Source organism: Motacilla alba, chromosome 1A (genome assembly GCF_015832195.1).
Source record: "Motacilla alba alba isolate MOTALB_02 chromosome 1A, Motacilla_alba_V1.0_pri, whole genome shotgun sequence".
NCBI classification, from domain to species: Eukaryota; Metazoa; Chordata; class Aves; order Passeriformes; family Motacillidae; genus Motacilla; species Motacilla alba.
Genome location: NC_052031.1, coordinates 21,552,266 through 21,579,714, shown reverse-complemented (window position 1 = coordinate 21,579,714; position 27,449 = coordinate 21,552,266). Strand labels below are relative to the sequence as shown.

The 27,449-nt window shown below is 37.3% G+C and overlaps 1 protein-coding gene across 3 annotated transcripts in view; it reads right to left on the bottom strand.

The window, feature by feature from the left end:
• Positions 1-1,469: 1,469 nt before the first annotated feature.
• Positions 1,470-27,449, bottom strand: part of WASL (WASP like actin nucleation promoting factor) — a 51,465-nt gene continuing 25,485 nt past the window's right edge. The window contains exons 2-12 of one of the 3 annotated variants that reach the window (XM_038153555.1): positions 26,977-27,111; positions 25,632-25,718; positions 25,021-25,117; positions 20,098-20,121; positions 15,059-15,227; positions 11,834-11,876; positions 11,292-11,445; positions 10,479-10,496; positions 7,728-8,248; positions 6,501-6,609; positions 1,470-5,056 (exon numbers count right to left, since the gene is read on the bottom strand). In XM_038153555.1, coding sequence (XP_038009483.1) covers positions 4,995-5,056; positions 6,501-6,609; positions 7,728-8,248; positions 10,479-10,496; positions 11,292-11,445; positions 11,834-11,876; positions 15,059-15,227; positions 20,098-20,121; positions 25,021-25,117; positions 25,632-25,718; positions 26,977-27,111 — 1,419 coding nt within the window. In that variant the 3' untranslated portion in view covers positions 1,470-4,994. Of the gene's footprint in view, positions 5,057-6,500; positions 6,610-7,727; positions 8,249-10,478; positions 10,497-11,291; positions 11,446-11,833; positions 11,877-15,058; positions 15,228-17,300; positions 20,063-20,097; positions 20,122-25,020; positions 25,118-25,631; positions 25,719-26,976; positions 27,112-27,449 lie in introns of those variants that run through there. The other 2 variants (XM_038153556.1, XM_038153557.1) reach the window with 2 other exon arrangements.

Below are 27,449 nucleotides of genomic sequence, written 5' to 3'. Positions count from 1 at the left end.
GACGACTACTAACTGGCAGATTTCTGCTTTAACCAGGGCCTTGCACATTCATACACAGGAGATGAAACACAAAAACGTTTTATGTTAATTTGGTGTAGTCTGCTTTTTAATTTTGAATTTAAAAATAAAGCCAGATTCTCTGCTGACAGCTGGAGAGCCGTAATTCTGAGTGACCGTATTCTGAGGATTACTTCTTTTCTTGATTATTAAATAAACACTGCTTTGGTCCAAAGGACTACTACTTCAGAAAAGTATTAGCCAGAAAAGAAAGAGAACAGAAAATGTGCAAGCTTCTCAACAGTTTGTCATGCTCCTTGAATCCCAAGCATCTGGGAATGACCCATCTACCAACAAAGTGCTCCAAATCCAGCTCAGATGCTCCAGCACTTCCTTGGTTTTTGGCATCAACATCCAGAAAAGCCAATTCCCAATTCTCTGTTCCTGCAAATGTCATTTAAGCAAATACTTCGATATATGATACAACCATTATCCCATTTCTTAAGCTTTAAACATCAGATTTCATTGTGGTCCAAAAGTGGTACATACAAAAATACAGTAGCTGGTAATGGCTGTTTTTTAAGCAAAACCTGCACTCCCTCATCTAGTCCTTAAGTAATAAATTTAGAATTCATACTGCACAAGTAACCAAACTCAAGATGATTAAGCTTCAGGGAGGAAAAAGCATACACATGAAGTAATGGCTCAAGAATTTCACTCCAGAGAAACTCCAAAAACCCTTTAGAGCTCAAGGAAAAAGGCTTAAAGTATATTTGTTGATAATATTAGACAAAAAAACCCGAGCAAACAACCCCACAATAAATGTAACATATAAACCCTCCTAATTTCAGGCACTGTTTATAAATGGGTAAATCTTGCAGTTATTACTTAAAAGTATGTTAGAGAAAAATTTGAGTGATAAGTACGTGTCTAATTCCTTTTAGCAGGTTACACCTGCAAATACTGTAAAATTCAGCACAAAATAAAATTTGTCAGAAAAACATCCCACTAATTATATTTGGGCAATGATTCTATTCCTCAACATGTATCCAAATTGTTTCCAAACCTGTGATTTCAAACAACTAATGTTTTATTTTTTTCAAGCACTATAGCAGACAAGCCATAGGAATTTGGCAATTAAAAAAACCCAAAAAACAAAAAACAAAAAGGCTCCTTCACAACTGGATAAACATCCTCAAACTTTCAAAGACTGTCTTGGACTTGTGAGGCTAGAGTCACTGACAAGGTAGTTAAAACACAGTATTAAACCCCCCCAGCTCACATTCTACCCCGTCCTTTCCATCTTCTCACTCACAAGAAAATTTCAGGCAGGAAACAAATACATAGCAACAGGACTCCTTACTGCAGTGCTAGAGGATAACACTGGTCCTTTGAGAGACAAAGCTGAGAATTGTGTAAGCTTCCCTAAACCATTTTCACTTTTCTATAAATAAAGCTGCTTATCACTGTACTTAAGCTTCAGGAACTTTAATTAGAACAAGAATTCCTCTAATGATTAGATAAAGGCTTTTACAGTGGACTGCTAACAGTCTTAACAGCAATAGGAACTTTCCTCCCTTTTCCTCCTTACAAGAATCTTACTTGGGCAAGTAACCACTGTCAAATAAAAAAAAGCCTCCTTTCAAAAGCATATTTTAACCTTCTGCTGATGAAGTGGGAAAGAAATGATTATATACCTCAGCTCATCCTGCAATGAACAGTTCCAGCTTTGCCCCACACTTAATGATGAGAAATCAGATAAGCACTAAACCCCAAAACAAAGTGTACACCAGGTAACAGTGTGAAATGCTGGACTCTTCAGATGCTATAGGAGAGAGAAGCAAACTTCTGAAGTATCCTGAAGTCAAACTCTATAACGTGCAGGACAAAGACTTACATCTGTATAATCCAGGTTAAATTAGAGCATCCACTGACAAGAGTTAATTATTTAGAACTTCTTCTAGAATGTTTATTAATGATCCCATGTTTGTTTGACCTTGAAATGTTGCTGGTTTATTGCACTTGCCTGCAGCAGTAGCTGTTTCCAAGGAGGCTGCTTAGCAGCGGTGAGATCTGCCAGGAGGACGGGGTGTCACATTCTTACTCATTGTGTTTACTCAACAGCACAATCCAACTTTCCAGAGACATGAAACTACTGCGATTTGACAGTGGCTATTTACTGCTTTGTGAACTTAGCCAGGTGGCCAAAGTCACTTTTAAAGTTTGTAATCAATCTAGAGATCTATTTTAAAACCTGTGCCGCAATCAGCACTTAAAAACCACACAGTTTTACACTAGTTGGGTCAAATTAATTTTATTATGTTTCATGATGAATTGCCACCAGTGCAACATCCTATTCACTGTACATTTCAAAAATTCACATACTAAAAATTTCAGTTTGATAAATGGAAAACTGAATGATTGAGAAGTTCTTACGAATTTCATACGTACAAGTGGCTAGCTGATATTGTCTATGCACATAGAGTGTTGAGATACAAAAGCCTCATGCTAGTTTGTTAATTGCTAAGGCTATCTGGACAGTCAATTAACCAGAATATATAAGAGGCCTTCATTACAATGTTTAGCAACAATGCACCAGTATCATGAAATGCTGTCTTCTGCTCAGAGCAAAAGTGGCAGAGTGCTGAAGCATGCAGCTGTGACTAACTTAACCGCCATTGCAGTCTGTATGCCTGAAATTTATCATGAACAAACACTACTGGAAAGTAAATATTAACCTGGACACCACAGGTGTGAGTGTACTTTTTATATGAAGAAATAGAAAACCCAAAAACTTTCTTTGGCCAGTATCTACAAATCAAAGTTTTATTCAAGAATGCAACTTCAGAGCTCCCAAAATCCAGAAGAGAAATTTGATTACTGAACTGTGATGCTTAATTATTAACTATATTACAGAAATTCCAATTTTGGGAACATAACAGCTAAACGTATCTAGTACGTAACATGTTAGGAAAACTTCTAGGCCTCATCTGCTTAATTTTAAAATGCCCTATATGCAATAAAAATAAGAGTGCAGTGCCAGAAAGCCATACAAATATTTTCCTTATACACAAGTTGCTAACTCCACTGCCATTAGCTACACCAGGCTGCACTTGCACTTGATCCAAAGCTCAAGCCATTACAGCAGCAAAGCTAGCAGGAAGTGTTTCCAGCAGCAGAGGCCAATGAAAAAGTTACTGCAAGAAAGTGAGACCACTTGGCATTTTTTTTTACTCAAGTTATGTGCTTAAATTACTCTTGGAAGGAAGTCCTCTGAATAATTTAACTACAACCTTACCTCTCCCACTACTTTTCAGCAACTTTCTTTTCTCCTCCTACAACTAAATTAATTTGCTAAAGACTAGGTTATAACTGGGTTAGAAATCCAAGCCGTATCATGCAGGTCCAGCCTGTCAAGATCAGGTCAACACTGGGTTTCAGTCAATACTTTTCTGATAACTTAAATTTTGTTTGATACCTTGACTACAGTCAAAGACCCAGGACACAATGTATTAACTACACTCCAAATGTAACTGACTTTATTAAACATTCTGTGTCCCATAATGTGGTTTTTAAAAAGATTTTCTACCTGAAAATTACAGTAAGTACAGTAATTAATGCTGCAGATATCAAATACCCACTTAGCATAGATTAGTATTTCATAATAGGCAGATGTGCCAATGTTTACTGCACTACAATGTACAATGTATATAAATGTGCAAGCTGTGAAATGAAAATCCCATTTTCTGTCCACTTATTCAAATACTATTCTTGTGAATCAGGTTCTTGATCTTTATCTCAACCCTTGGTCTTAAAGCCAACATATGAAGACAAAATACTGCCCTAAAGTTCAGTACTTTACACTCCATAGTGTATAACTCTGAGTTAATGAGACTTTCCAACCTACAGGATGTAGGATTGGTGTTTCAGCATCTGCTGTGTACCATAAAGCAAAGACTGCAAAGTAATACCACTTGTGTTTATTAGTACACCAATGTCCTACAAATTTTAAAAAGTAATTAAATGCTATTGAAGCAAGCCTTAAATGCAGCCCTTCAGCCTAAAAAACCACAAAAAAATTGATTTTAAAAATAGATCAAACTGTAGCGATTGCCAGCCTCCAATACAGCCCCCAGTAATTTAGACATCTTCATTCTGAAAGTAAGAGCAGGAAGAAAAAAAAAACAAAAAAACCAACCAACCAACAAAACCAACCCCCCAAAAATCCCCCAGAAACCCACCCTAAAACAAACCAACCAAAAGTTGAACTTATTTGCATCAAAGTTGCCTTTACCACTATGACAATACAGAGCCACCCTGTTCAACTTCAGACAGAGGTCCCCCATTGAAGAATTTAATTACTACTGCTGTTCAATAGCAGTCAGTACTATAGTTAGGGCAAGGTAACTTTCACAACTAGCTGTGCATTTCTGCAGTGCTTTTGTGTTATGTAAAGCATACTGCTAAGATTTGACCTGCAATGTTTTGATGTATTTGAAACCATGCAATAGCATAAACCAGCCTCAACATTCATACAGCATTTCATTTGAAATCAAGGGGCTAAATAAACTAAGAGCTGCATCACTTAAAGAACATAGTGCTATACTAGGCTTTAATAAGAAAATTTAGATACAGAAAAAGTAGGGTATGAAAATAGTGTTTTCCTTCTTGCATTATAACTAAATTACATTAAGGTTTTTGTCAGTCTCACATATTACATTTAAACTCCCTTATTGATGGAATGGAAAGTATTCACATGTACATTATCATCCAGGTGTAAACTTGCACACATTAACAGGGAGTAGCTTTGTAGAGGATTATGACAAACCTTTACAGATTAAATGAGGTATTGCACAGATTAATAAAAAAGCAAAAGGCAACAAAAATATACAGCAAATTGGTAGAACATTTACATGATAATTTTACAGAATCCGTAGACAGAAAGCAGTGTTTAGTATATCATTCACCTTAAAAAATATATATATAATAATATATGATCAATCATCCCATTCGTCATCATCCTCAAAGTCTTCTTCATCGTCTTCATCCTCATCTTCATCTGTAAGACAGGAAAAGGAAGTCACTTGCATGCACAGAATTAACATTATCAAAGCACTACTGATTTCTATCACAATTTTCTGAAAAGAGAATGATCAGTTCAAGGTCCTTATGACAATACAGTTAGTAATACTCTATTTTAAGATTGCTAGACATGACATCCAGTTCAGATAGTTACTAGCTGGAAGTTAAATCTAATTTGTTTCTTTACTGTCTCTTTTCTTTACAAAGGAAAAATGTGTTTGGTTCTAGAGAAAAAGAATCAGAAGTTCTCATCTAACAGTTACTATTTATTACTGTTAAATAATGTGCAAGTTGCCAGCTTGTTCCAGACTGGATGTTAACCTTCAGGAACAGATTAATTTCTCAAATGTAAGAACTGCTTCCCCAGGTTTGTTACATAATGGAATTTGTTTACTTTACAAGCAGGTAAAAAAATTGCCCTCCATAAAAGGTCTGGCGAGCTAAAGACCATTGTGGATACCGGAATATTCAAAGCTGTGTAATGAACACCAACTTCAAAGTCAATGCTTGTTGACTTTATTTACCCTTCCACTTTTTTGTATATGCATCATTTAAAAATGTACCCTGACAAAATTAAACTACTTATTTGTTGGACAAGAGCATCTCCTTCCCATAGGAAAAAAACTATAAGGGGAGCATTTAGCTCCCTTCAGGTATTTAATTTATGTTAAGTACCAAAATTAGCAATTACCACATGGGGCAGCATATCAACAAACCATACTGCACTCGGTCAGATGCTCTGTAGACTGCATATCCAGTTTTGATATCAAGACAAGCTCCAGAAATGTATCAAAGCCTAGGCAGAACAGATGTACCCAAACAGCTGCATTGCAGCTACTGAACTACATTTATTACAAGCTGGTATTTGAGAAATGCAAATCCTCTTGCAGCCCTCATTTTTTTCCCAGCACTTAAGCATGGGAAGTTGATTCAGTCCTGGTAGAAGCCTGGTCAAGTAACACTGCTTCTTATCCAGGAGGTGGCAGCCAAAGCCCACTGGAACTGACAGCACAGGCGCTGAATGATGGCAAGAGATTTAGTGTCATCAAACAGAAAGCATCAAAAAGTTTCTTCCAAAATATTTTGAAGAAATATTTCATCACTTATTTCATCCACTTATTTCATCAGACAGCTAGTAAACAAAAACAAGTCAGTTGCAACAACAACAAAAATGTTTTTCTAAGGATATTAACCTCGCTTAGTAACTCAGTTGAGGATTACTGGGAATTGCTAAACCCCAGAAATTCAGAGCAGTGTGAAGGAGCCATTCAGCCCACTGCCAAGGCACTGCCAAGAGCACTCTGTCCCGCACACTATTTGCTGGAATCTATGCTTTTCTCCAGCAGCATTTTACAATAAACACAGGTGTTAACTCTTGAAAACCTGACACTGTGAGGTCAGAAAAATTCCATCAGACGCACCTGAAGAATGAATGGCTTTGCTCCTTTTCTGCATAACTTCCATTAACGCACCCACAATCCCTGAGGTGGGTGCAGGTGTAGGTGGTGCACTTTCCTGACCATCAGATACCTTGGGAAAAGGGTTACAATAGAAAGATGCAATCAGCAAAACAGAACCTCTGTATTTTGAGACAAACTTCCTTGTACGATTATTGAGTTTATTTACCATCAGAAGAAAGCATGGAACAGCATGTTCCTTTAGCTCAAACTGCAAAATCTTTAGTAAAAAAAGTCAACTTTTTTACCATATAACAGAACTGTAGTTAGCCATACCCAAGTTTAAATATTTCAGCTCTGATGAAGTGAGCACTGATCTAAAAGAAAGCTTCGTAGTATGGTTGTACAGGCAAGACTTGTGTGGCTGCATAACCATTATTTATTTTATCTTTGGAATATACCACAAAATATTTTTCATTGCTTGGGTTTGTAAAGTGAGTCTGCTTTGGGCTGATAATCCCTTCTGAAGTAATTAACTTTGATAATGCCTACCTCTAATGGCAAATAAATATGAACACACCCTTACACTTTTTACAGCAGAAACCTCGAGTGCAGAGGAGTGGCAAAAATTAAGTATGAACAGGCAAAATAGTTTTTAAGAAATTATTTTAAAGATAATCAGTAGCATCAGTAAGAAACAGTAATAGCCTGTTCTGCAGCAGAGACAGCTATGGTGTTTCTTATGGGCAGCACTTGTCAAAACACAGGCAGACACCTTGTTACAAGTCTCAATATTTGCAGAACACAGGTCCATTTTAAGATGAAAATAAAAACAAACGAATAAATCTAGTGTTTGCCTTCCACTACCATTACTCCAAAATCTAGTGTTTGCCTTCCACTACCATTACTCATCCCCTGCAGTTTAGATTATTTAACTGAATAGTCAGCAAAGCAGCAGTCTTTCATAATCCTTGCAGAAGTTTTGAACAGCCATGATACTATGGCATCATCAGTGTAGGATTTACAGATTTTACACAAAAGTGAGAGTTGAGTTTGAAAGGGTAATTTCATGCACCAAAACTCATCTACAGCAACTGTGTGTTCTTTGCATTTTCTTAGTACTACTGTTTAGTCATCGCTTCAGAAACTCTCAAACTTACAATTCAGCCCCCAAAGCAGAGCCACATTTTACTGTTCACACTGCATTTGCAAGTCCCAAGGAGACCTGGATGAGAAACAGCTTTTACTCACAGATTTCAACTGTATACCCTGTCGTATCTGGTCTAGCAGTGCATCTCTTCCTGAGCAGGACACTGGTCGACTGTTCTGTTCTACCTTCTTTAACTGAGCTCCTTCTCTGATTTGATCCAAGAGTGCTGCTTTGTTTCCCGCAGGAACTGGAAGCTGGTGATCAACCTCTGAAGGAAGGCCTGGTGGTGGAGGAGGACCAGGAGGGGGCGGAGGAGGTGGAGGGGGCGGAGGGACAGCTGAGCCGCTTGCTGGTGGCGGTGGGGGCGGAGGAGGGCCGGGTGGTGCGGCTGAGGAATGCACTGGCGGCGGTGGAGGATACATGCGGTTGGGAGGAGGCGGGGGCACTGCTGCACCAGGTCTAGATGGAGGTGGGGGTGGAGGTGCTGCTGTGGGAGCCCTTGAAGGAGGGGGAGGTGGCGCCCCTCGGCCCCTAGCAGGGGGAGGAGGAGGGCCCGAGCTATGGGGAGGGGGAGGTGGAGGTGGAGGGGGTCCTCCTCTGCACGGTGGTGGCGGAGGTGGAGCTGAAATGAAACAAAACAACTTTGAATTACCTGCCACTCAATACCCGTAAGTCTTTCAGAGACCAGCAGAAAAAGAACACAGGCTGTGCCTTGCCTTTTGCAAGGATCTCTGTGCCTGTGCAAATTTTACCAATTCTGGGTTAAAATGGATACAGCTGAATATAAGCTATGCCTATAGGGCAAACCAAGCGAAACATAGCCTATGTCAGTTGCATATTTTGTAAAAGAGTCAACCACTGCAGGAAGCAGGTGCAAGACTTAGAATGACTGATTAAAGTTCAGAAGAATCCTGTAAAATTTTGTTGAGCTAGGACAAAACAAAAGAGAAAAATTTTTCAGAAAATACACTCAAAGTGAAATACAGAGTTTCCACTTGCTAATCTATCCATTATTTTATTAAGTAATTACAGATTCAAGCATTTTCTAAAGCAGTATCTTTAGTAACACCCCCCCCCCCCCCAACACTAATGCATTATAATGCAGCATAAACTGACTCTTAGTCTCTTTTACTGAAAATTACTTCCTACAGTATCTTTATAGCAGGGGCTGTCAAAAGGAAACAACTTTAGGGCTACACACAGGATCATTTCTCTGTGAAGTGGCCTTGAAATGTACTTGCTCTGCTAATGGCACTTTAAGTAGCACTATTTAATTTCCTCTTCCATTAAGCATCTAATGGCTCATGGTACTTTAGGTTGTGTGGTTGCTACACATAACTACTTAATAATGCCATTGTATAAGTATGAAAATTCATGTTTGATTTCACATGCCTTTATAACAAGAAGGGTATTACACTCAAGAAGATACTTCTTTACCTCTTCTATTATCCCCTTCATGTTACTGGCAAAGAAAGCAGGCTGGCTGCACTGGCATAGAAAAGGGAACATCCATAAAAATGGGATTTTGGGGAAGCAGGAGCCACTAGTACCTCAATGCCTCCTTCCCTGCTCATCTTTAGAAAAATATACAACTCTTAAAAGCACGTATTATGTTCTTAAGTTCCACGAGATGCTGTTTTTTTTTCTACCCCTTCACAAGAACAGCACAGAGAGAACTACCCCTGAAATGCCATGTATTCCTAAGAGACATACTGCTGACATTGTTGATTTTAACAAGTGCCATTTTGGCTGATGTGGCTGTAGTTCCGCTTAGGGCCACCGGAGGGCGGTGTTACCCAGGGCAACATCCCGCCAAGCGCTACGGGCGGGTTTCTGCCGTACTGAGATCACCGGCTCCAGAGCCTGGACCCTCCCTAGATTTCTAACGCAACGTTTAGGTTTTCCTGAGGGGAAACAGTTTATTCGCATTATAACTAGAGAGATATGCCACATCCACTCTGTGGGAACAGCATTCTGCCTGGGCACTCAGCTGTAGGGGGAGGAGCAGCAAGGAGAGAGCCCTATTAACTTATCCTCTCTTTCCCCTCAAACAGATGGTACAAGCAAAGCAAGAAGATAATTTTAGGTTTTTTGATAAATACACACTAATCTGTACACTGATATTAACAATAAAAGTTGTACAATCATCTATAGATGGCATTGTCACCAAAAAAATAACCACCAGTACCAAAACTAGGGAAAGGGCAGGGAAAACAGGAAAATAATTTCCATCTCAGCAGAATGGCTTTTTTGCAACTCTCTAGTCAGCATGCTAGCAGGGTGAATATGCAAGCACAGAAACTCTTGCAATAAACACAGAAAAATGTTTTTCAGTTGAGAAAGAACACTTCAAACAACAGTCAAGCCCATACATCAAATAACGCAGTAGTGGATAAACCCACTGAAATACTGGAATATTTTATCTACCTCTATAAAAAAGCACAGAGGTAGATTACCATCATGCACATTATAGATGAGGCAGTTTTTCTTTTAATTGCATACATGCAAATAGTCATAACGTGAAGTTAACACATACAAATAGAAAAATAGGCATTTAAAAATATTTTAAGCTAGTCATAAGACTCCTCAATCTAGTTTTAAAGTTAGCAGTATGGGATCAACAACCTTGTAAACATTTAAAGAGTTAAGATTCTATAGAGAAACTGACAGATTTCTTACTGAGAAAAAAATTCATACTTGGGAGTTTTGTTTGCAATTTAACTAAGAAGTTCGAACATAATTTTTAATATTGCATTCCAACAGGTGCAGACTAAGGTATCATCTAGGAAAGAAATCACACAACAGCATGGATACTTTGAAGCATGTGCTTAGATGCCAGCCCAAGTACATACCACTCCACCGCGGGGGACCTAAGAAATAAATATAACAAGTCACTGTACCCTGATTCTGTATCTCTTCAGTCACTGAATAATTTACTCACTGCTTTCAAACTGTTATAATTTCACCTTAGATAAGTTTTCTCTTGAGAAGAGCTCTAAGCAAATTTTTGGAAGTTTGACACTGGCAGTGTAATTTTAAACTGAATTCTTGTCTTCCACTAGATAATGCATCAGCTGAGGTCACATTTAAAGGTTAGGCAGGCAGTAGCTTATTTGAGAATTTTTTTCCAGCAGAAGCATGTTCAAAACAAGTATTTTTTATTTCAAATTGGAAAAAACCTAACTTTAAAAAATATAAAAATTGCAGGTCTGTAGCTGTTTCAAGGCTCTCTACAGAGCTCTGCCAGGGTAAACAGGAAGCATACATACCTGCCAGCCATCTACTACCACTACAGCTGACAACAGCATTATGTCTTCCAACATTTTCATTTATTTATAAGATTGAGATTATAAATAAATATTTAACAAACACAGTCTGAAAAAGCTGTATCAAACATACTGTGTAGCTTTGCATTCAGACTAAGTGCTGCTGGAAATTACTTAATTGGCATAAATATCCTTATTCCTCAGGGCCAAGTACTCTCATGGGTCACACCTGAACGTTTTTACATAGTGCACAGTGTATGGAAACATGATCCACTGCAACTGCAATGACATGAACCCAAAGAAGAAAATCAAAAACTGCTCACCATCAAACAGTTTCTACTCTAATCCTTAAGGAAAAAATACCCTGTTAATTTTTACATGAAGTACAAGGAATCCCACCTTGTCTGCGCAGCTCATTTTTAACAGCTTCCACACCTCCTGTTTTTTCAATGAAATCATATATGACCTTTGAAGTTTCTTTGTCTTTAAGCTGAGCCTCTGAAATTCCACACAGATCAAACAGATTTTTCAGTTCTGGGTCTAAGTTGTTCACCTGAAAGTGAGATACATTAGTTTTAAGTAGCTTGGAATGTGGAGGTATTTTTAAAATATCATTTGTATTAGGGGAAAAAAACCCCACCCATAAACCATATAGTTAAAAGGAACAGCAAGGTGATGTACATGTCTCTGAGTTGACTTTTCAAGTTGGAAAGCACTACTTTAAGAGAAGTAAGTACCCTAGATGAAAAACTAAGGTTTTGAATCTTTCCCCCCCTGAGTCCCCCTTGCCTATTCCCTTCTATTCCAACATCTCTCTGTTTACATCACATCATAAAATCCCAATTTATAACTATTTAATGTAGTTAACTTGTTCTTTAATGCAAATATTTAATGCAAAAAATTCTAAATCATTCTCTTCAGCAACTTATTAAATTACTTACATCAAAACCTGTGTTTGGATCCCAACCAACATGTCCAATGTGTCTAAAAAAGCAGAAAAGTCCATTTAATCAGCATAAAAAGGATGTTGTTAACTAAAATAAGAGGACACCAAGATAACGAGAGATACCAGCTTCTAAGTAATTCTTATTCCTCAGTGCCCCACTTGAGAACTGAATAGTAAAATGTCTTTATTTTCACTTTTTGTCTCATGTCCAGAAGACCAAGTGGAGAATTTCTCTCCTTAGGTTACAATCTGTGGCAAAACATGAAGGCTTCATGCCACCCTGTGGTGCATATGGATAATGATGGAAAGACTGCTCAGAGATCAAGGAGAAGTTTAGCCTTTACATAGCAACTGGACCTTGAGCTATTGCCAAATTTTTCAGTGCCATGCAGCTGGAAAGCCTCATCCTCCCTGTCACCACTGTGTGTATCACCCCTTTCCCATTCACATCTTTCAGAGATAAGTCAGGACTGTTTTCAGCTGCCATCTTCCTAAGCTTCTAGCAGCCATTTCACGTGGCTACTGAAGTACTATTTTATGTGATGCTATAACCAGTTAGAGCACAGAGGAGTTTTGTGCCCCTCCAAGCTACTTGACAATACTGCTATTGGATATGGAAAAGAGAACCATGATGCTACCAGACTCCATGTTTTGTGATTCTTTTCACACATGGTGACTTCTAGAAGGAAGATACAGTTTTCAGGAAGTTCAACTCAGTTACAAAAAATCCCAGGTCAGCTGTTAGTAGCCAATGCAGTCTAGGCTAAACCTGATGAATTACTAAGACTGTTTGGTTGCTGGTAAACAGTGCCTTGCACAACAAACCTTGTATTCTTGCTTGGGTCTGTTTTTATCAGCAGCACAAGTTTTCTTCATTGAAATACTGAAGTACAACAATCAGTTTTGGTTTCGCTATGACTAGTTAACTACTTATTTTAAGAAGCAAGAAACGTAAAAGGTTTGGTTTAAAGGGAAATTATACCACAAGAAAGGAAAACCAATAAAGTCCCTGTTTTGCCTGAATATTTGAATGTCTTTAACTAACTACCAAATACAGGATGATTTGTTTACAGAATTCTGAATGCTAAGATGCAGCTTGCTTCACATAAATTAGACATGCATTTCCTAACAGGGTCTCACAGCTGATCACAATGTATTAACCTGGTACATGTAAATTGATTATTAGTTTACCACTAATATAATCTTACCCACATATTTGTGCACTTGGGATGCTCTTTTAAGAGGTTGTGAGCATACAACTCAATTTAGTGCACTTAATTGAAGTTTTGTATGCCACAGTTTTAGCATTATTTTTTTGTTCATTTTTCACCCTTCAAAGTAAGATATATTACTTGTACACGCTGACTATAACACATGTTTTTCAGATCTTTTCAATGTAAATACATACTTATCAGATAACCCCAAGCCTTATGCTGCTTAGAAGAATGTATACAGTAATAAGTTACATTCATTTTTAGTACAGACTGTTGTTTTTTTCTCAAAACACTGAAACTCCATATCTGTCTAACAGAAGACATCCAAAAATTTTATCTACTGACTGCAACTTTGATCTGGCATAAACAGTGACCATGTTGGTCTTCACAAGTATCATAGCACAAGTGACACAAGTTATCCTACTGGCTTATTTGCCTAACAATACCAAATGCCAGTTTCCATATGTCTGTACAAAATCAGCAATTTAAGTATCTTACATAGTAAGATGACACATAGCTGTTGCACTCTACAGGAAAATTAAACAAACCTCAAGCCAAAAGGACTTTCAACAGACTTCTTTTGTAAAGGTTCACCATTTACAATTTAATGTTACATTATATGGTACTGGAACATATATTTTGTTTAAATGTCAATAAATATTTTATCACCTTACTCTCAGCTTCTCTAAGTCACAATCTGATAGACATCATAAACAATATCTCAAAGCAATTTTATATCTGTGCTGCTGCACAACCCCTTCCACAAATTCCTAAGAGAGGTCTGACAGGGTAATGCAAATTTTGTCCACATATGCTCAAGCCTGCATCAGTACAGCCACAACAGTGACCAGCTACCAAGCACTCTTCATTTCTGTTTCCCTCTCCCTTCTTTTCTGTATTTTTCTGTTCAAGTGACACTATCAGATGCAGCACTTCACTGATACTCAAATCAGTAAGAAGAAGGTTGATGCCTGAATTTTCTAAGCAGAGTTTGTTTAGGGAAGTGTTTCAGCCCACCTTTTTTATGCTCCATCCACTATCCCATTCTACAGAGCACTGTCCCAAAACACTGTGCAGTAACGTTACTGTAACTACTAATGCCAACATTACTCTAATGGAATTATATTCTGTGTGGAAAACACATCAGTGTCATGATGCAACATACCACTTCAAAAGAGTAAGAAATTCACTAGGCATGTAAACATCACACTGGTTTTCTCATGCTTCACAGAAACTGATCTCTCCTGTAACTAACTGAAACTCTAAGTTCCTGTTGCTTCAGCAAATAAAGTACATTTATTTAAATGGCAGAAGATTATTACAACAATTAATGCTCAGGAAAGCAACAGTCAATTGAGTAAAGTGACCAAAACCAAGTTTCATGAAAGTGAAGCTCAAAGTGGTACATGATAACTACTCCAAAAGATTAAAGATACGTAAGAAATGACAGTAGGAAAAATTTCTGAAGGATGTATGCTGTACTTTCATCACAAGATACAGGTCCAGCTTACACAACAGAAAGCTTGTAAAAAGAAAGCCAAAGATAAAATCATGGCAAGTAATTTCTGCAGTTTTGACCAGTCAGGACCCAAATGTGCATTTCGCATGACAATGCACGGCTAAATATGTGCAGCTGTAGGAACCACAGTGTTAAAGAGTTGACCACTGAGGCTGAATATGAGTCTTCACTGAGCTGACAACTTCAATAAGGCACCTCTATGCAGCTGAAGTATTTTCTAAGCTGATTTCCAATAGCAAGTTACTTTTTGTTCACAGCTGCAGGAAAATCCTCATCTGTGTATAAGCTAACCTTCTGTTAAACCCCACAACATTCCAGCTAGCTCTTATTTAGTTCAGGTTACACAGGTTCATATCAAGAGTTGGTCATTTTCAAGTGTAACTGACACACACAAAAAAAAAATCACAAAACCAAAATGCGACCATTCCTCCCCACCACCCCAAGCAACAACACTCCCATCGAAAACCAAACTCAAGAACATACTTACTGGAAATTAGATGGAGTACCAATATCTGCCTTTGTCAATCTTCTCTTTTTAGTTTTTCCTTTCTTCTTTTCTTTGGTATATGAAATATTGTTGACTTGTGGAGTATAAAATCTGTTAGTTGTAATTTCAGGGTTTTTGATATCAACAGTTGCCATTGGTAGATTTGGGCCTGTGAAAGTAAAGTACAAGATTTTTACTACTGGGTTTCACCAATGCCACATTCAATCCACAAACTTTGGGAGGTTTTTTTGACCTGTAGAATACTTGTACTCTAGCTGTAGCTCCACATGCCACATGCATCCAGATGGGTTCTGGATGTCAGATGCATGGACTAAGATATTTGATTTAAAAAAGAATGTTGCTAGATCAGAGAAACAGGAATATTTTCTGAACTCAAAGCTGTTTTTTTGTGACATGCACAGAACACATGGAATGATGAAACACATTAAGATACAACATAGCTACAATCCTAGCTAAGATCAAAGATGTGACTCTCATAAACTGACCCAAAGAGCCAGCAGGCCATTACCTGGGCAGCACACCTAACTGATCTTTCAGGAGACAGAACCTTCCTTTAATAAACCCAAGTGGGAATGCTTTCTGCCGTCACACTCACACACAACCTGAACATCACAACAGCTTCAGAAGGCTGCTCTGGACTCACTACTGTCTTCAAATACAGGACAATATCCGAGGAACTATTCAGGATTTCTTATGTGTTAGTCTTTGACAGGTTTTCAAAAGAGTGAAGTCTCAGATAAGAAACAGCTTGCAGAGACAGTAAAAAGAGCACTAGAAATACATTTTGTAATTCTTGTAATTTTTGTGTTTTGTTACATTCTCAAACTTTGATCTCAATTATAAATAATTCTGAATTATTATTCTAGTTACTTAAAATGCATGTGAATTACACTCCTGCTAATTTAAGCATCTTAATATTATGTTACTTGCATAATGCTAGCAAACTAACATACCTAGCACAAGTTCCACTCAGATTTTTTAGCTTTGACAGAAGGTAATTCCTGACATAAGCAAGTGATAGCAGTACTTAAATACTAAGAGGCAATTTATGCATTTATCATATACATACATATATACACAGGTGTATTTTTATAGAAACCTACAAAAAGGGTAGGTTTCAGTTTTGGAAGAATGAGATTAAGCAGGCCATATAAAACCAGTTGGGTCAGAAATAGTTTGAAAACATTCCCCACTTCCCTGTGGGTTAGGATGCAATAGTTAATAAATGAACTAAAGACAGAGTCTTACTGGGCAGATAAAACAAGTATAATTAGACTTTGATAAATTTGAATCTTGTTCTGACACTATTTTTTCATAACTGCATTCACAAAGAACCAACAAGCCTTATATTCACAGTGCAATATAAAAATCAGAAAGGACAAGTAGACAACACAACAGGTAACATAGCTGACACTTGCATTTAAACACCTCAGGGGGAAGCACCAAGTACTGGCCAGGACAAAAAACAAAAACAGAAACATGACACTGGGCTAGACAAAACTCATCTAATAAATATCACAAGTCCAACACTCCTGTAGGAGTCTTAAAGGACAAGATTAAAAACTGCATTGAAGCTGCATGAAAAAAATTCTAAAATGTTTTCTGCTAAGCAGAAATGCTTTTATCTAGAAATGTTTGATCTAGACAACTGTCCTTTGAGAATACCAAAACATAAATTGATCATGTAAGACTACACAAAACAATTTGTATTGTTAAGAGTTTCACTTAAAATTAGTACTGAATTGACTAATCATCAAATATTATCAACTCTAAACTTGACAATGAGTTCAGTAAAATCTTCAGAATAAACTGAAAATTACAGTCTTAATTTCCTTGGTACAAAATACAAAACACTGGGAGTTAATCTTCACTTTAATCCCTATTGCATTTTTGGTTGTATTCTGCCCTTTTTTACCTATTAGATTGGTATTTATAGTTTCAATAGCTGTACTGACATTCAAAAAAGACACAGGTACCTCTATAATGCTAATAAGTTGGTGATATTCTTCTCTCAATTTCTAGCAGTCTTTGTTGAAGTGCATCTTTCTGTATATAAAATCCTGAACTAACCAAACATGGCCAGTTGCCTGTAAAGCATCAGCAATTTGCAAATGAAAGTTTAATTCAGCTGAGCTAAAATCAAGGACTGATAGCCAGATTCCTTGACAATAATATTCATACAAGAGGTCACAATAAAATTAAATATGAAATTTTTTCTTACCATCTGGTTTAGAGCTTAGATGTCCACGAGGGAGAAAAGAACCTTGGAAAGAATTGTACTCTTCTAGAACTGCCATATTTATATCCAGTAAAATTTTTCCCATCATTACACATGCACCTTCCCCAGCAGGTGTAGACAGCTCAATAAATGAGGATGAGAGAGGCATATAGAGCTCATCATTAGGAAGTACCTGACAGTACAGTGGCCTTAAGCATCCACTGTTATCAATATCTGTGACATCTTCAGAAGGGGCTCCAGAAAACGTTGTACAGAACATTTTGAAATGTTAATAATTCTAGTCTGTATTTTATTTAGAGCCTCTCTAGGTATCTGTCCCAGGCTACAGACAGCTCTACAAGAAATGCAAACTGTTCTAGTTAACAGCTGAAACAAAATTCTGCCACATGGTTCCTCAAGATTGTCTCAAAACCTAATACTCTGACAAATCCTCATTTCATCCAGTACTTCACTACGAGGTCAGTTCAACCACAATAACTCCTCTTTATTTGCATAAAGAGACCTAGCAATTACAAATGAGCAGAACACAAATCCCAGGAAATTACAGACTAATACATTTTACATAACTTTTAATGCCAATTTGAGTTTAATCCTGCAATTCAACAAAAAAAAAAAAACAAACCAAAAACCCCTTTAATCCCTATCACTGAAAACGTCAAACAAAAGACCAAGTGCTTTTTCCATGCAGCTTCAATGTTTGCAGAAAATCCAGACTAACAAGCCCCAGTAAAACAAAATTCCTCACAGTATTTCAGCCATGGGTCATGTGAGTACAGAAATGTGACTGTTCTCATTTTTCATGTTTAGAGCTAGTAATGCATTAGCACAAAAAACACCAGCACAAAAAGCCAGGTGTTTCATCTTTTCTTCCCAACAGAATTTCTGAGAAGCAACTGCATACAGAGAGTAAAAGAAAAATCAGCTGTTATTACAATGGGTATGGTTTTTTCATCCAGTTACATGCTGATAGTATGTACCTGCTCTAGTCTGAATTCCAAATACTGAAATGCAAGTCTGTGTAGGGTGTAAGAACCTCAGGCTATAATCCATGCCCTGACCACGTCTTATCTGTGAGTGTTGAGGACATGGCCACACAACTTCTCACTAGGAGAGAAGCCAGGCATTGCAGAACTTGATAAAATCAGAAAAAGAAAAGGTTTTGACAGGTTTTGAAAGAGTATGTGGATGTCCCAAGGAAACAGTTTATTAAAATACAGATGCTGAAACCTGTATATAACCTGAAGTGATTATAAATCTGAAACACTGAGCATAAACCCTATGTCTTCCACAGAACACTCAGGATAAATTCAGCATAGGGATAATGACTGCAAGTTTAGTATGAGAGAATTTTTCTCAGAAAAAATATCGTTCCCAAGGTCTAACAGCATGAGTTATGGAGAGTATTTTAAGCACAAAAATTTTGGCAGGCTTAGTTTTCTTAAATCTTATTCTATTCAAGGATAGCAAACTAGACCAATAAATTGTTTGTGTTTTAGCAGAGAAAAAGGCTAAATTTTTTTTTGTGGGAGGTGTTACTACATGATCAGCAGTGCTGCTGTAATTCCCATCTGCTCTGCAGACATTGCTATCAGGGATGTGCTGTTTAGGTAAGCAGAGCAGTTAAAACCTTTTGAAAGCTCAGAAAAGCTGGCAAGACCATCACACATGGTATTACTGTGAGTGTTTCAAAACTTAACACCCCAGTCTAAGGTTAATTTATACTAAAAATGTCTGACCTAAATTGATGATTGCCTGAATTTCCTCAAAATGTAAAGTTTATGAAAAAAGGAAAAGCAATTTTTTGAGAAGTATTCCCTATGAGGGAGGTTTTATCTGGGTATATAGAAGGAATCATTAGTTCCCATAATTCAGGCTTAGTTATGAATTACCTGTTTTGGTGACCTACAGAGAAATGCTTGAATGACTTGGTCAGAACAAATTTTAAGGCTACCACCTCAAACCATAAGCAGATTTCAGAAGATCAGTTGACTCTACCCTTGCTCAAGCAGCAAACTCACAGATACATGCTATGACCTATATGACCTGGATCACCAACAGAAATATGACAGGACAAATCCTTTTTTAACTTCAGTGTGAATTCAGAAATTAAAAGCACCAAAATTGATATTCATTGATGGGCCTCCTTCATGATTTTAGAATGGATGGTTATAAAAGTTCTGTATCAAACTGATACATAGTTTGATTCCTTCCATCAATTTAATGAGAGGATCTCCTGAGGAACCTGTACCTTCACGCTAGTGAGACATGTTCCTGAGAGACAGGGAGATTCAAATAATTCTTCATTCAACAGGAGTTTAATATTGACGAACATGTGACATAAACCCAAAAGACTATGTTACATGGTTAGCCAGATATACTGAAATTGAAATATTACATTCTATTAAATCCATCATTATCATACCTGCCATTAAGATAAATGGACTAACTTTGTACTGTGATCCTATACATGCATGTTCTGAAGACCAAGCAGCAAGTGCATGCTCCAAAATTCTCAGTTTAAGCTGAAGGGCCCTCTCTCCTGCTTGCAGCAAAACATGCTTCTCCAGAAACATTCTTTACAAAGGTTAGCTAAGCCACAAAGTTTTCAAACCACAACAAATATCCAAGAAGAGGAACAAAAAGAATACTGTAACCTCCAGTTAACTGCTTTTGTCACTACATGACTATCCTGAACAAATCTGAAACAAAGCTATACATAAACAGTAAATGACAGCAGAAGGAAAACAATAAAATGCAGTGATTCATGCAAAAAGCTTACCATTTGGTGGGTCTCGTCTTTTTTCTGTTGAAAAAGAAAAAGAGCCATTTAATCATAGGTATCACAGGAAAAATTAATTCTAAAATTTAGTGTCTAGTGAAGCTTTCAATGACCTTGACCTCAAACTTAGGAATCTATTAAAATCCTTAATGTCTACTTGTGCAGTTGAAAAAAACTATTAGAGAACAAAAAAAAACCCCCAATCTTAGATAACGAGCACTGATTTCGAGTGTACAAACTGAGCAAGAGCATATAAGGCAATAGCTACTGACTTCGTTTCAGGCATTCCAACTATGAAGTAGAGTGAAATATTCAAAAAAAATCCATAAATAAATGGATTTAAATACAACCGATCAAAGTAAGATTTTTGAAGCATTATGATGTCCACTTTCTGATGTCCACTGAATGAAACTGTTCTTTCATTTTTATCTGAAATGTAATTAGCACTTTTATACTGTTCCCTCAAAGAACTTAAAATTTAAATAATTTTTGCTTTATGCCTAAAAAATAGGATACAGGGTAAGACACTTCACCTATATTATCCAACAGGTAACTGAACAATATGGAAAGAACTAGAATCTCCTTGATACTAATATGATATTCTATTCACAGCACCACAGTGTTCCACAGACTACGAAGAATCTGGCTTGATGATTTAAAATGTAAAGTTTTTACACCTCAATATTCTCAGCCTATAATAATAAGTTCCCCTTCAAAGGAGATTTCCCTCACTTACTTTTAATTCCTATCCACCCCCAGTGCATATTTACGCACAGTACATCTATACACTCTTAAGAAATTTGGATTTGGCAGCACTCATATAGGCAAGCAGTTTATCATCTCACTACAACAAAAGCCACAGCTCTGTAAGGTTTTGGAGTATCTGTAGTCTAACAGGGGCTCCCAAGAGTTATGTAATAAGAATTTGTAACAGCCACTTCTTCACTGTCCAGCAAGCCCAATAAAAACTGTTAACTTGTTTTATTTTCCAGACTCATAAACATAAGAAGGGAGAGGGTGCCTCCACAGATGGTGCTGACCATGTTCTAGGAATACTTATAACCCCAAAAATATACAGTTCTAAGTATGCAAAGCGAGTCAGCCTCATGTCAGTCTGCTGATCTTCAGGAAGGAATAAAGGAATCTGTCAAGATCAAACTTCCATGGGAAAGTGACCAAAACCCATTGAGAGTTAACTTTTGATGAACAAGTCTTCCAAAGACAGTTGATTTTTAGGTCACAGCAGGTTAGTCTCAGGCATAGAGGTGGAGAACCTCTGCAAGGGTGCCTCAGCATAAGGTATCAGGTCTGAGGTGAGAAAAAGAAAAAAGGCTCTTTGACTAAGTGCCGTGCTCTCTCTTCCTACAAGATTCAGTTTAAAAAGCACGCCTTGTACTGTCCCCTAGAAAGGAATTAAAAAGTAAAAATCAACTTCCAATTCAAGCTTTGGACCATAATCAGAGTTCTAGTCAGCAACTCAGAACAGCAAAAAGGATAGTGCAGGACTGGTTGCAAGTCATCTGTCATAGGATGGGAAGATGGCAAAAGCAGGAAGCATTCATAGGAAGTGTTAGGTGGCCTTGAGTCAAATCATGGGAATCCTTTACAATTTTTATTATAATAAATAGTTCAAGAGAAAAAATAGTGGGAAACAGCCCAAAACAATATATACACTTCCTGTAATTTTTACTGGCTAGATTAATTTGTGGCCCAAAGAGACTAGCTCTGTTATTCTGTGGTTACCACTGCTGACAAGAAAGTATGAACTTTTGCTCCTGAAGCACAGATGACCTGATGAGAGTGGCAGATTTTCTGGTTTTTGAAGATGAACATGCCTAGTGATCTAAAACAGATGAGTATCAGCAGCTGCCTATGTACAGAAAACACAGCTCCCTTCAATGTGCATTCCTGGAAATGACAATAATCTCCGCCAAGACTTGAATCCCATGCAAGCTGAGCAGGTTAGAGATGCCCTTGTCACTCCAGGCAGCAAAAACAAAAGCTGTGACCAAAGATGAAAGAAAAAAACGAAGCAAATAAAAAAAATCCCTCTCCATATGAAATATCTACCTTGAAACTTACGAAGTCCATAATGAAGGTACTCAGGAGCTAAAAGCTTGTGAAGGAAAAAAGCACTTTCATGGAAGGTTAACAGAGCTCCCACCCATGAGCTACAAGCAGTAAATAAAAATTAGTCAAGAAGCCTCCTATTTCAGAAAGAACTACTTGCAGTTAAGAACAAGTGTCTGTTTCCCTTTTAGGGATGAGTGCTCAGCATGTGGAGAAGGCACTTGTGTGTGTGCACACATTAACATTTCTGACGCAAGATAATAAAAATAAAAACTAATTCTATCTATGTGCAATACCCCAAGTGAGAGTGTACTACAGTGACAAACACTGAGAAGAGACACACTGTGTTTACCCTGTTTACTGGGGGAACTATTTGGGATTGGTTTAAGAAGTAAATAGAGACATTACTGAAGTAAATCTATAGACAAATTAATGAATTATAAAAATTTCTTTCTAATCTAAGGTTAAGAATTGACTAAAAAAAAAAAACAACCCAAAACCCCCAAAATGAAAAGGCCAACCCAAACCAGAGTTTAGTTGATGAAACCACACACTATTATAAAGATTTAGACAACAGATCAAGAATTCTTTCTCTACCTTCGTCCCTCATTCTTGATATTCTTTGTCCCTCACTCTACTTGATATTTTGTACATTTGCAAGCTTTTGTACATTCTCTGTTTGGAGCCAAACTTTCACCTCTCTGGAACGCCAGATGCACTTACTCAAGGGTTGTCTGTATACTGGAGTGCATTTCATGCTGAGTGAGGAAGAGCAGAACCCTGTTGTGTCTTCTCTTAGCTGTCAGACAGTATTTTGTGTACTAACCTCAGCACCAAGCCATAGCACTGTGAGCCAGAACTGCTGTTACTACTACCTTTCTACAACATAAGTTTTCCATAAGACTCCTGGAGAAGTTTAGCAAGCCCTGAATGGCATAACAGGCACCTAAATGATCACAGGGAGTACTTAGCTGAGTTTAAAGCATCTCAAGTGGCACTGCTATGAAATGAAACAGTTTGGAAGGCATGAAAGTAAAAATCCCGTTAAAACAGAAACGCATCAAAATTATCAGACTATTACCTCTGTGACTGAGAGATTAAGATGTATTAATATTATAGATGATATACAACTCTGGTATCATTTGTGTGTATATATATATATATATAAATCTATATGTAAATTAATATATGTTTCATATAAACATTTATAAAGAAATAAAAACAAACACCAACAGCAAATCAGCTTTGATTTGAACAGTGCAAAGCCTGTTGTTTTAGAAGCACAATTAAATAGTCACAAGGACAAATACAGAACTCCATCTGGTGGCTTGACTAAGGAATCTCATAACTGTTTTACTTGGTTTGCAGCTCTTAACAAGGAAAAACCTGAAGAGTTTTGTTTTGAGGGTTATTTTTTGGTTTTCATTTCAGTTTCTTTTTTAAATAAAAGCTGTCTTGAAGTTGCAAGTGTTTGACGAGGTGGAGTTGTTTGTTAAAACAATATACAAAATAACTTGAGCTTTAGCATACAAAGCTATTAGTTCAGAGAGTGAACAAGAAAAACTTAATCTGGTCCTGCAAAAAAAAAATCTCTACATGGAAGAAAAACTCTGTGAACAGAAGGTTTGACTGAACTACTATTTTCAAACAAAGTTTGCTGCAGCCAGTAATGCAAATATACTTCTTCCCACAACACGTCTGTGCATTTGTAGCATTGCATTTCAGATGTAATACAGTAAAACTTCAGGAACAGTAGATGCACAATTACTTTTGCAATGTAAGTATGAGAAACTTTATAATTGCCAGTTCCTAATGATCCCCCTTCTTCTCACAAAACCTCATGAACTTATTTCTAAGCTAAGGCAATCCTAAAAAAGTCATTTAAGCTCCCAGAACAAGTGCTGTGCTCCTGAGTCACCATGCCTTGGTGAAATCCAAGAGAAAACACACAGACAATGCACATTTGCAAGGGCAGCTCTCCAGGATGAAGGCTTCCTCCTTCTACAGAAGCCTACACTGCATTGCTAGTGAGATTCCAGAACGGATTACAAAAATGCATCCTGTGGCTCACACACAAGTCCACCCTACATCAGCAAGCCTGAGCACATCCACTTGTTCCAAGCCTGTATCTTGTATCACTTTATCCTTCACGGACATATGGCTGTCAAGACAGGAAAGTTGTTTATGGGCTCCCTGGAAAATGACCAAGACAAGAGCTGTAGGAAGTCTGAGCTGCCTTTAAAGCACTAACCACATTCCCAAGGCATCTTGCAGCTGGCAAAAAGCACGCTGTGCTTCACTGGCTGTCCTGTGCTCCTAAGGATAGTATAGGCACATTATGTCTTCTGTTCTTGGCCTGAGCCAAGATCACTAGTTCTGAATAAAAGATATTTCTTTATTAACTCCTGGATCAATGCCAAAAGTTCATGATCTACTGAACATACCAGATGGTAAAATTTTTGTTACAACCCACTTGGGCTGAATTTAACAAATCAGTTAAAAACAGCCCAGGGCTAAAAGAGGGTTTATTCAAATATGAAAACAACTTAGAGAGAGATTTCTACTTTTCCCAGTGTCAGCTTACAATTTTTGTTTCCCTCAGTCTGTATTTTCAAATCACAGCCTTGGGGTCTCAGCTTACACTTATATAGACCAGAACACCAAGGTGAGTTGTTTCAGGAAGGTATTAATTTTGCACACTACAGAAAGAAGAATGGTTTAATAGCATCATTACTTCAAAATATGAATATGGCAGTAGTGCCTCCACTGGCTTTCGGACATAGCAGTAGCTTCCTGCCTCCCCCCCAAAATAACATAAACAAGGCTGAATTTAAGATGAATTTGAATATTTACCAGATTTTCTCTGCCGTCGTCCAAGTAAATCTGTTACTGTTTTGCGGAATAGTTTAGCTTCTTCTTCATTAGCAAAATTAAGACCAACTTGACATGTCTGAAAAACATTAATATTTCCCCCCCATGACTAAGAAAATGTTTTAAAGGCTTTCTTAAATATTGTCTTACACCTTTCTAAAGATATAATAAGAAAAAAAATCACCGCAAATTAGAAAGCAAGTCTTAGTGAACCATTGTACCTTAGGAACATCTGTCTACTAATCAAGTTTCTAAAGATCACAGCTAATAGATATAAGCAAAATCTTGTAGCTTCAAATCAAGGAAGGGAGCGGAAAGGAAAATTTGTGCTTTAAGAATACATGATATGTCATAAAAATCATCTGCAAGTCAAAATGTAATTTCATTAAAGAAAGTTGAAAATAAAGAACCACATTTTATGCTTCTGTAATATATATTAAATTTTCTAGTTGAGATACCACAAAAATTCCCTTCATAAATAAGCTTTTACAAATAATTCGTAGAATTAATTAATAACCTCAGTTACATTAAAAGAAAATACTGTTCAAACCAAAGGCATTTTAAAATAGGTATTCAAAGACATTGAGACTCACATCTCCAGCAAAGGTATGAAAATATCCTCTAGGACTATTATATACAAAGTTATTGTACAGCTCCTGCTCCCACAATAATTTCCCATCCTGAAAAAAAGAAAACAAATAAAAAGAAGACTATAAAACTTCACATGAAATTGCAGAGTTTAACTTCTTTTACAATAGAACCTATTAAGAATTGGACACAGCATGGCATTAAACATCTGCCTTGCTATTTTATTAACCCAATGGATAAGCTCAATCAAAATCAAAGTACACCAGAGCTTGTGGAAGAGCTGTGAAAGCCTATTTCATTGGGTCACTGTGGTCTGTTCAAATACCTGGATGCCTGCAAAACTTCTTTCAAGTTCTATAACCCTGCAACAGTGATACTGAGAGCAGTAATAGTGACCAGTCACAAGAATACAGCGACAAAACAGCAACTGCAATAAAAGGAGACTTTCCAGTCTCCTGTTCTTATCTCAGGCTTGACTTCAAAACAGTTAACTAAAGAGAACAAAAATCTCATCTTTTTAAAAAGTCCCATGCATTTAAATGACATTATAGTTCAGCACCCAAGGAAGAGGTTTCTGACAGAGTCTTAACAATCAAGGGACCAAATCACAAAGTCAAATGCAAGCGCCAACTGGTAATCCTGAACAAATCTGAGAGACTTCAAGCACTGAATGCTGACAGATAAGGAGCTGTTTCCTGGCTGCAGAGATAATGGGAATCTTTCCAACGTCTCAGCACAGTCAGTAGGACTTGGTTTCTCAGCATCGTTTTTGTTATGAAAAACACATCTTGGACATTTCCCATTCTCTTGATCGGAATATTATAATAGGACAAAGATCTTCAGTATGAGTCTATTTTTTGTGGAGGGGGAATGAAAGAAAAAGCCACCCACCCCACCCCCCAGAAACTCAGAACACACAACTTGTTTATCCTGCAGTTTTCACATGCACCACACTGACCAAAAAGATTGCTTCCACCCAAACATAAGACAACATCTATTCCTTTAACCATCCAAAGTAGTGACACCTGCTAGAATCTTGAATAGCTATCCATATCAGTGACACTACACTAATTTCCACTAATGTGACTAATCAGATCTGTAGAGGACAGCTTCTGAGAGCTGTAAGAAAAATTGACATTTTTTTCATCCATTAAGGATGACATATGAAATTGTTTAAATTAGAGTACCTGAAAAAGTTGTAATTACCTATTGATAACAACTGCAATTGCACAGCTTAAAGCACAACCACTAGAGAATTTCTATTAATGCATAGCTACAACCTATACTCATTGAATTCAAAATGGAGAATGAATACAACCAAACTTAAAGGCTCTGAAAAAGGATGCTTACCTTAATGTCAAATATTCTGATAAAATATGACCTCTGTGGATTGTCCTTTACAAGGCAAGCTACACCACAGCACTTCTTTGACCACATGGCATTGCGATCTGCTGCGTATATCTGAACAACTGCTGAAGACATCGTCTAAAAAGAAAAAGTAGCTATTACTTTTAAGGAAAAAAAATCATAAATTCTGTAATTGATCCTCTCCCAAAGCATCTCTTAGTTTTGTTCCTTGTTCTAGGCAGCAAATTTCCTGATTTCCCAGGTAGTTAACACCATAAGGTTCAAATGACCCCAAATCACTCCTGTGCTTTAGATTTTCACTTCTATGCAAGATTTAGACACCTTAAGAACCCAAATGAACTTATCATTCTTTTTCATGAAAAACAGCAAAGAAATTTTGCCTCTAAGAAGCAGATCAATAACTATGGTGGTCACACGAAGTAGCCCTACTGTGCAAGGAAATGTCTGTTTAATAT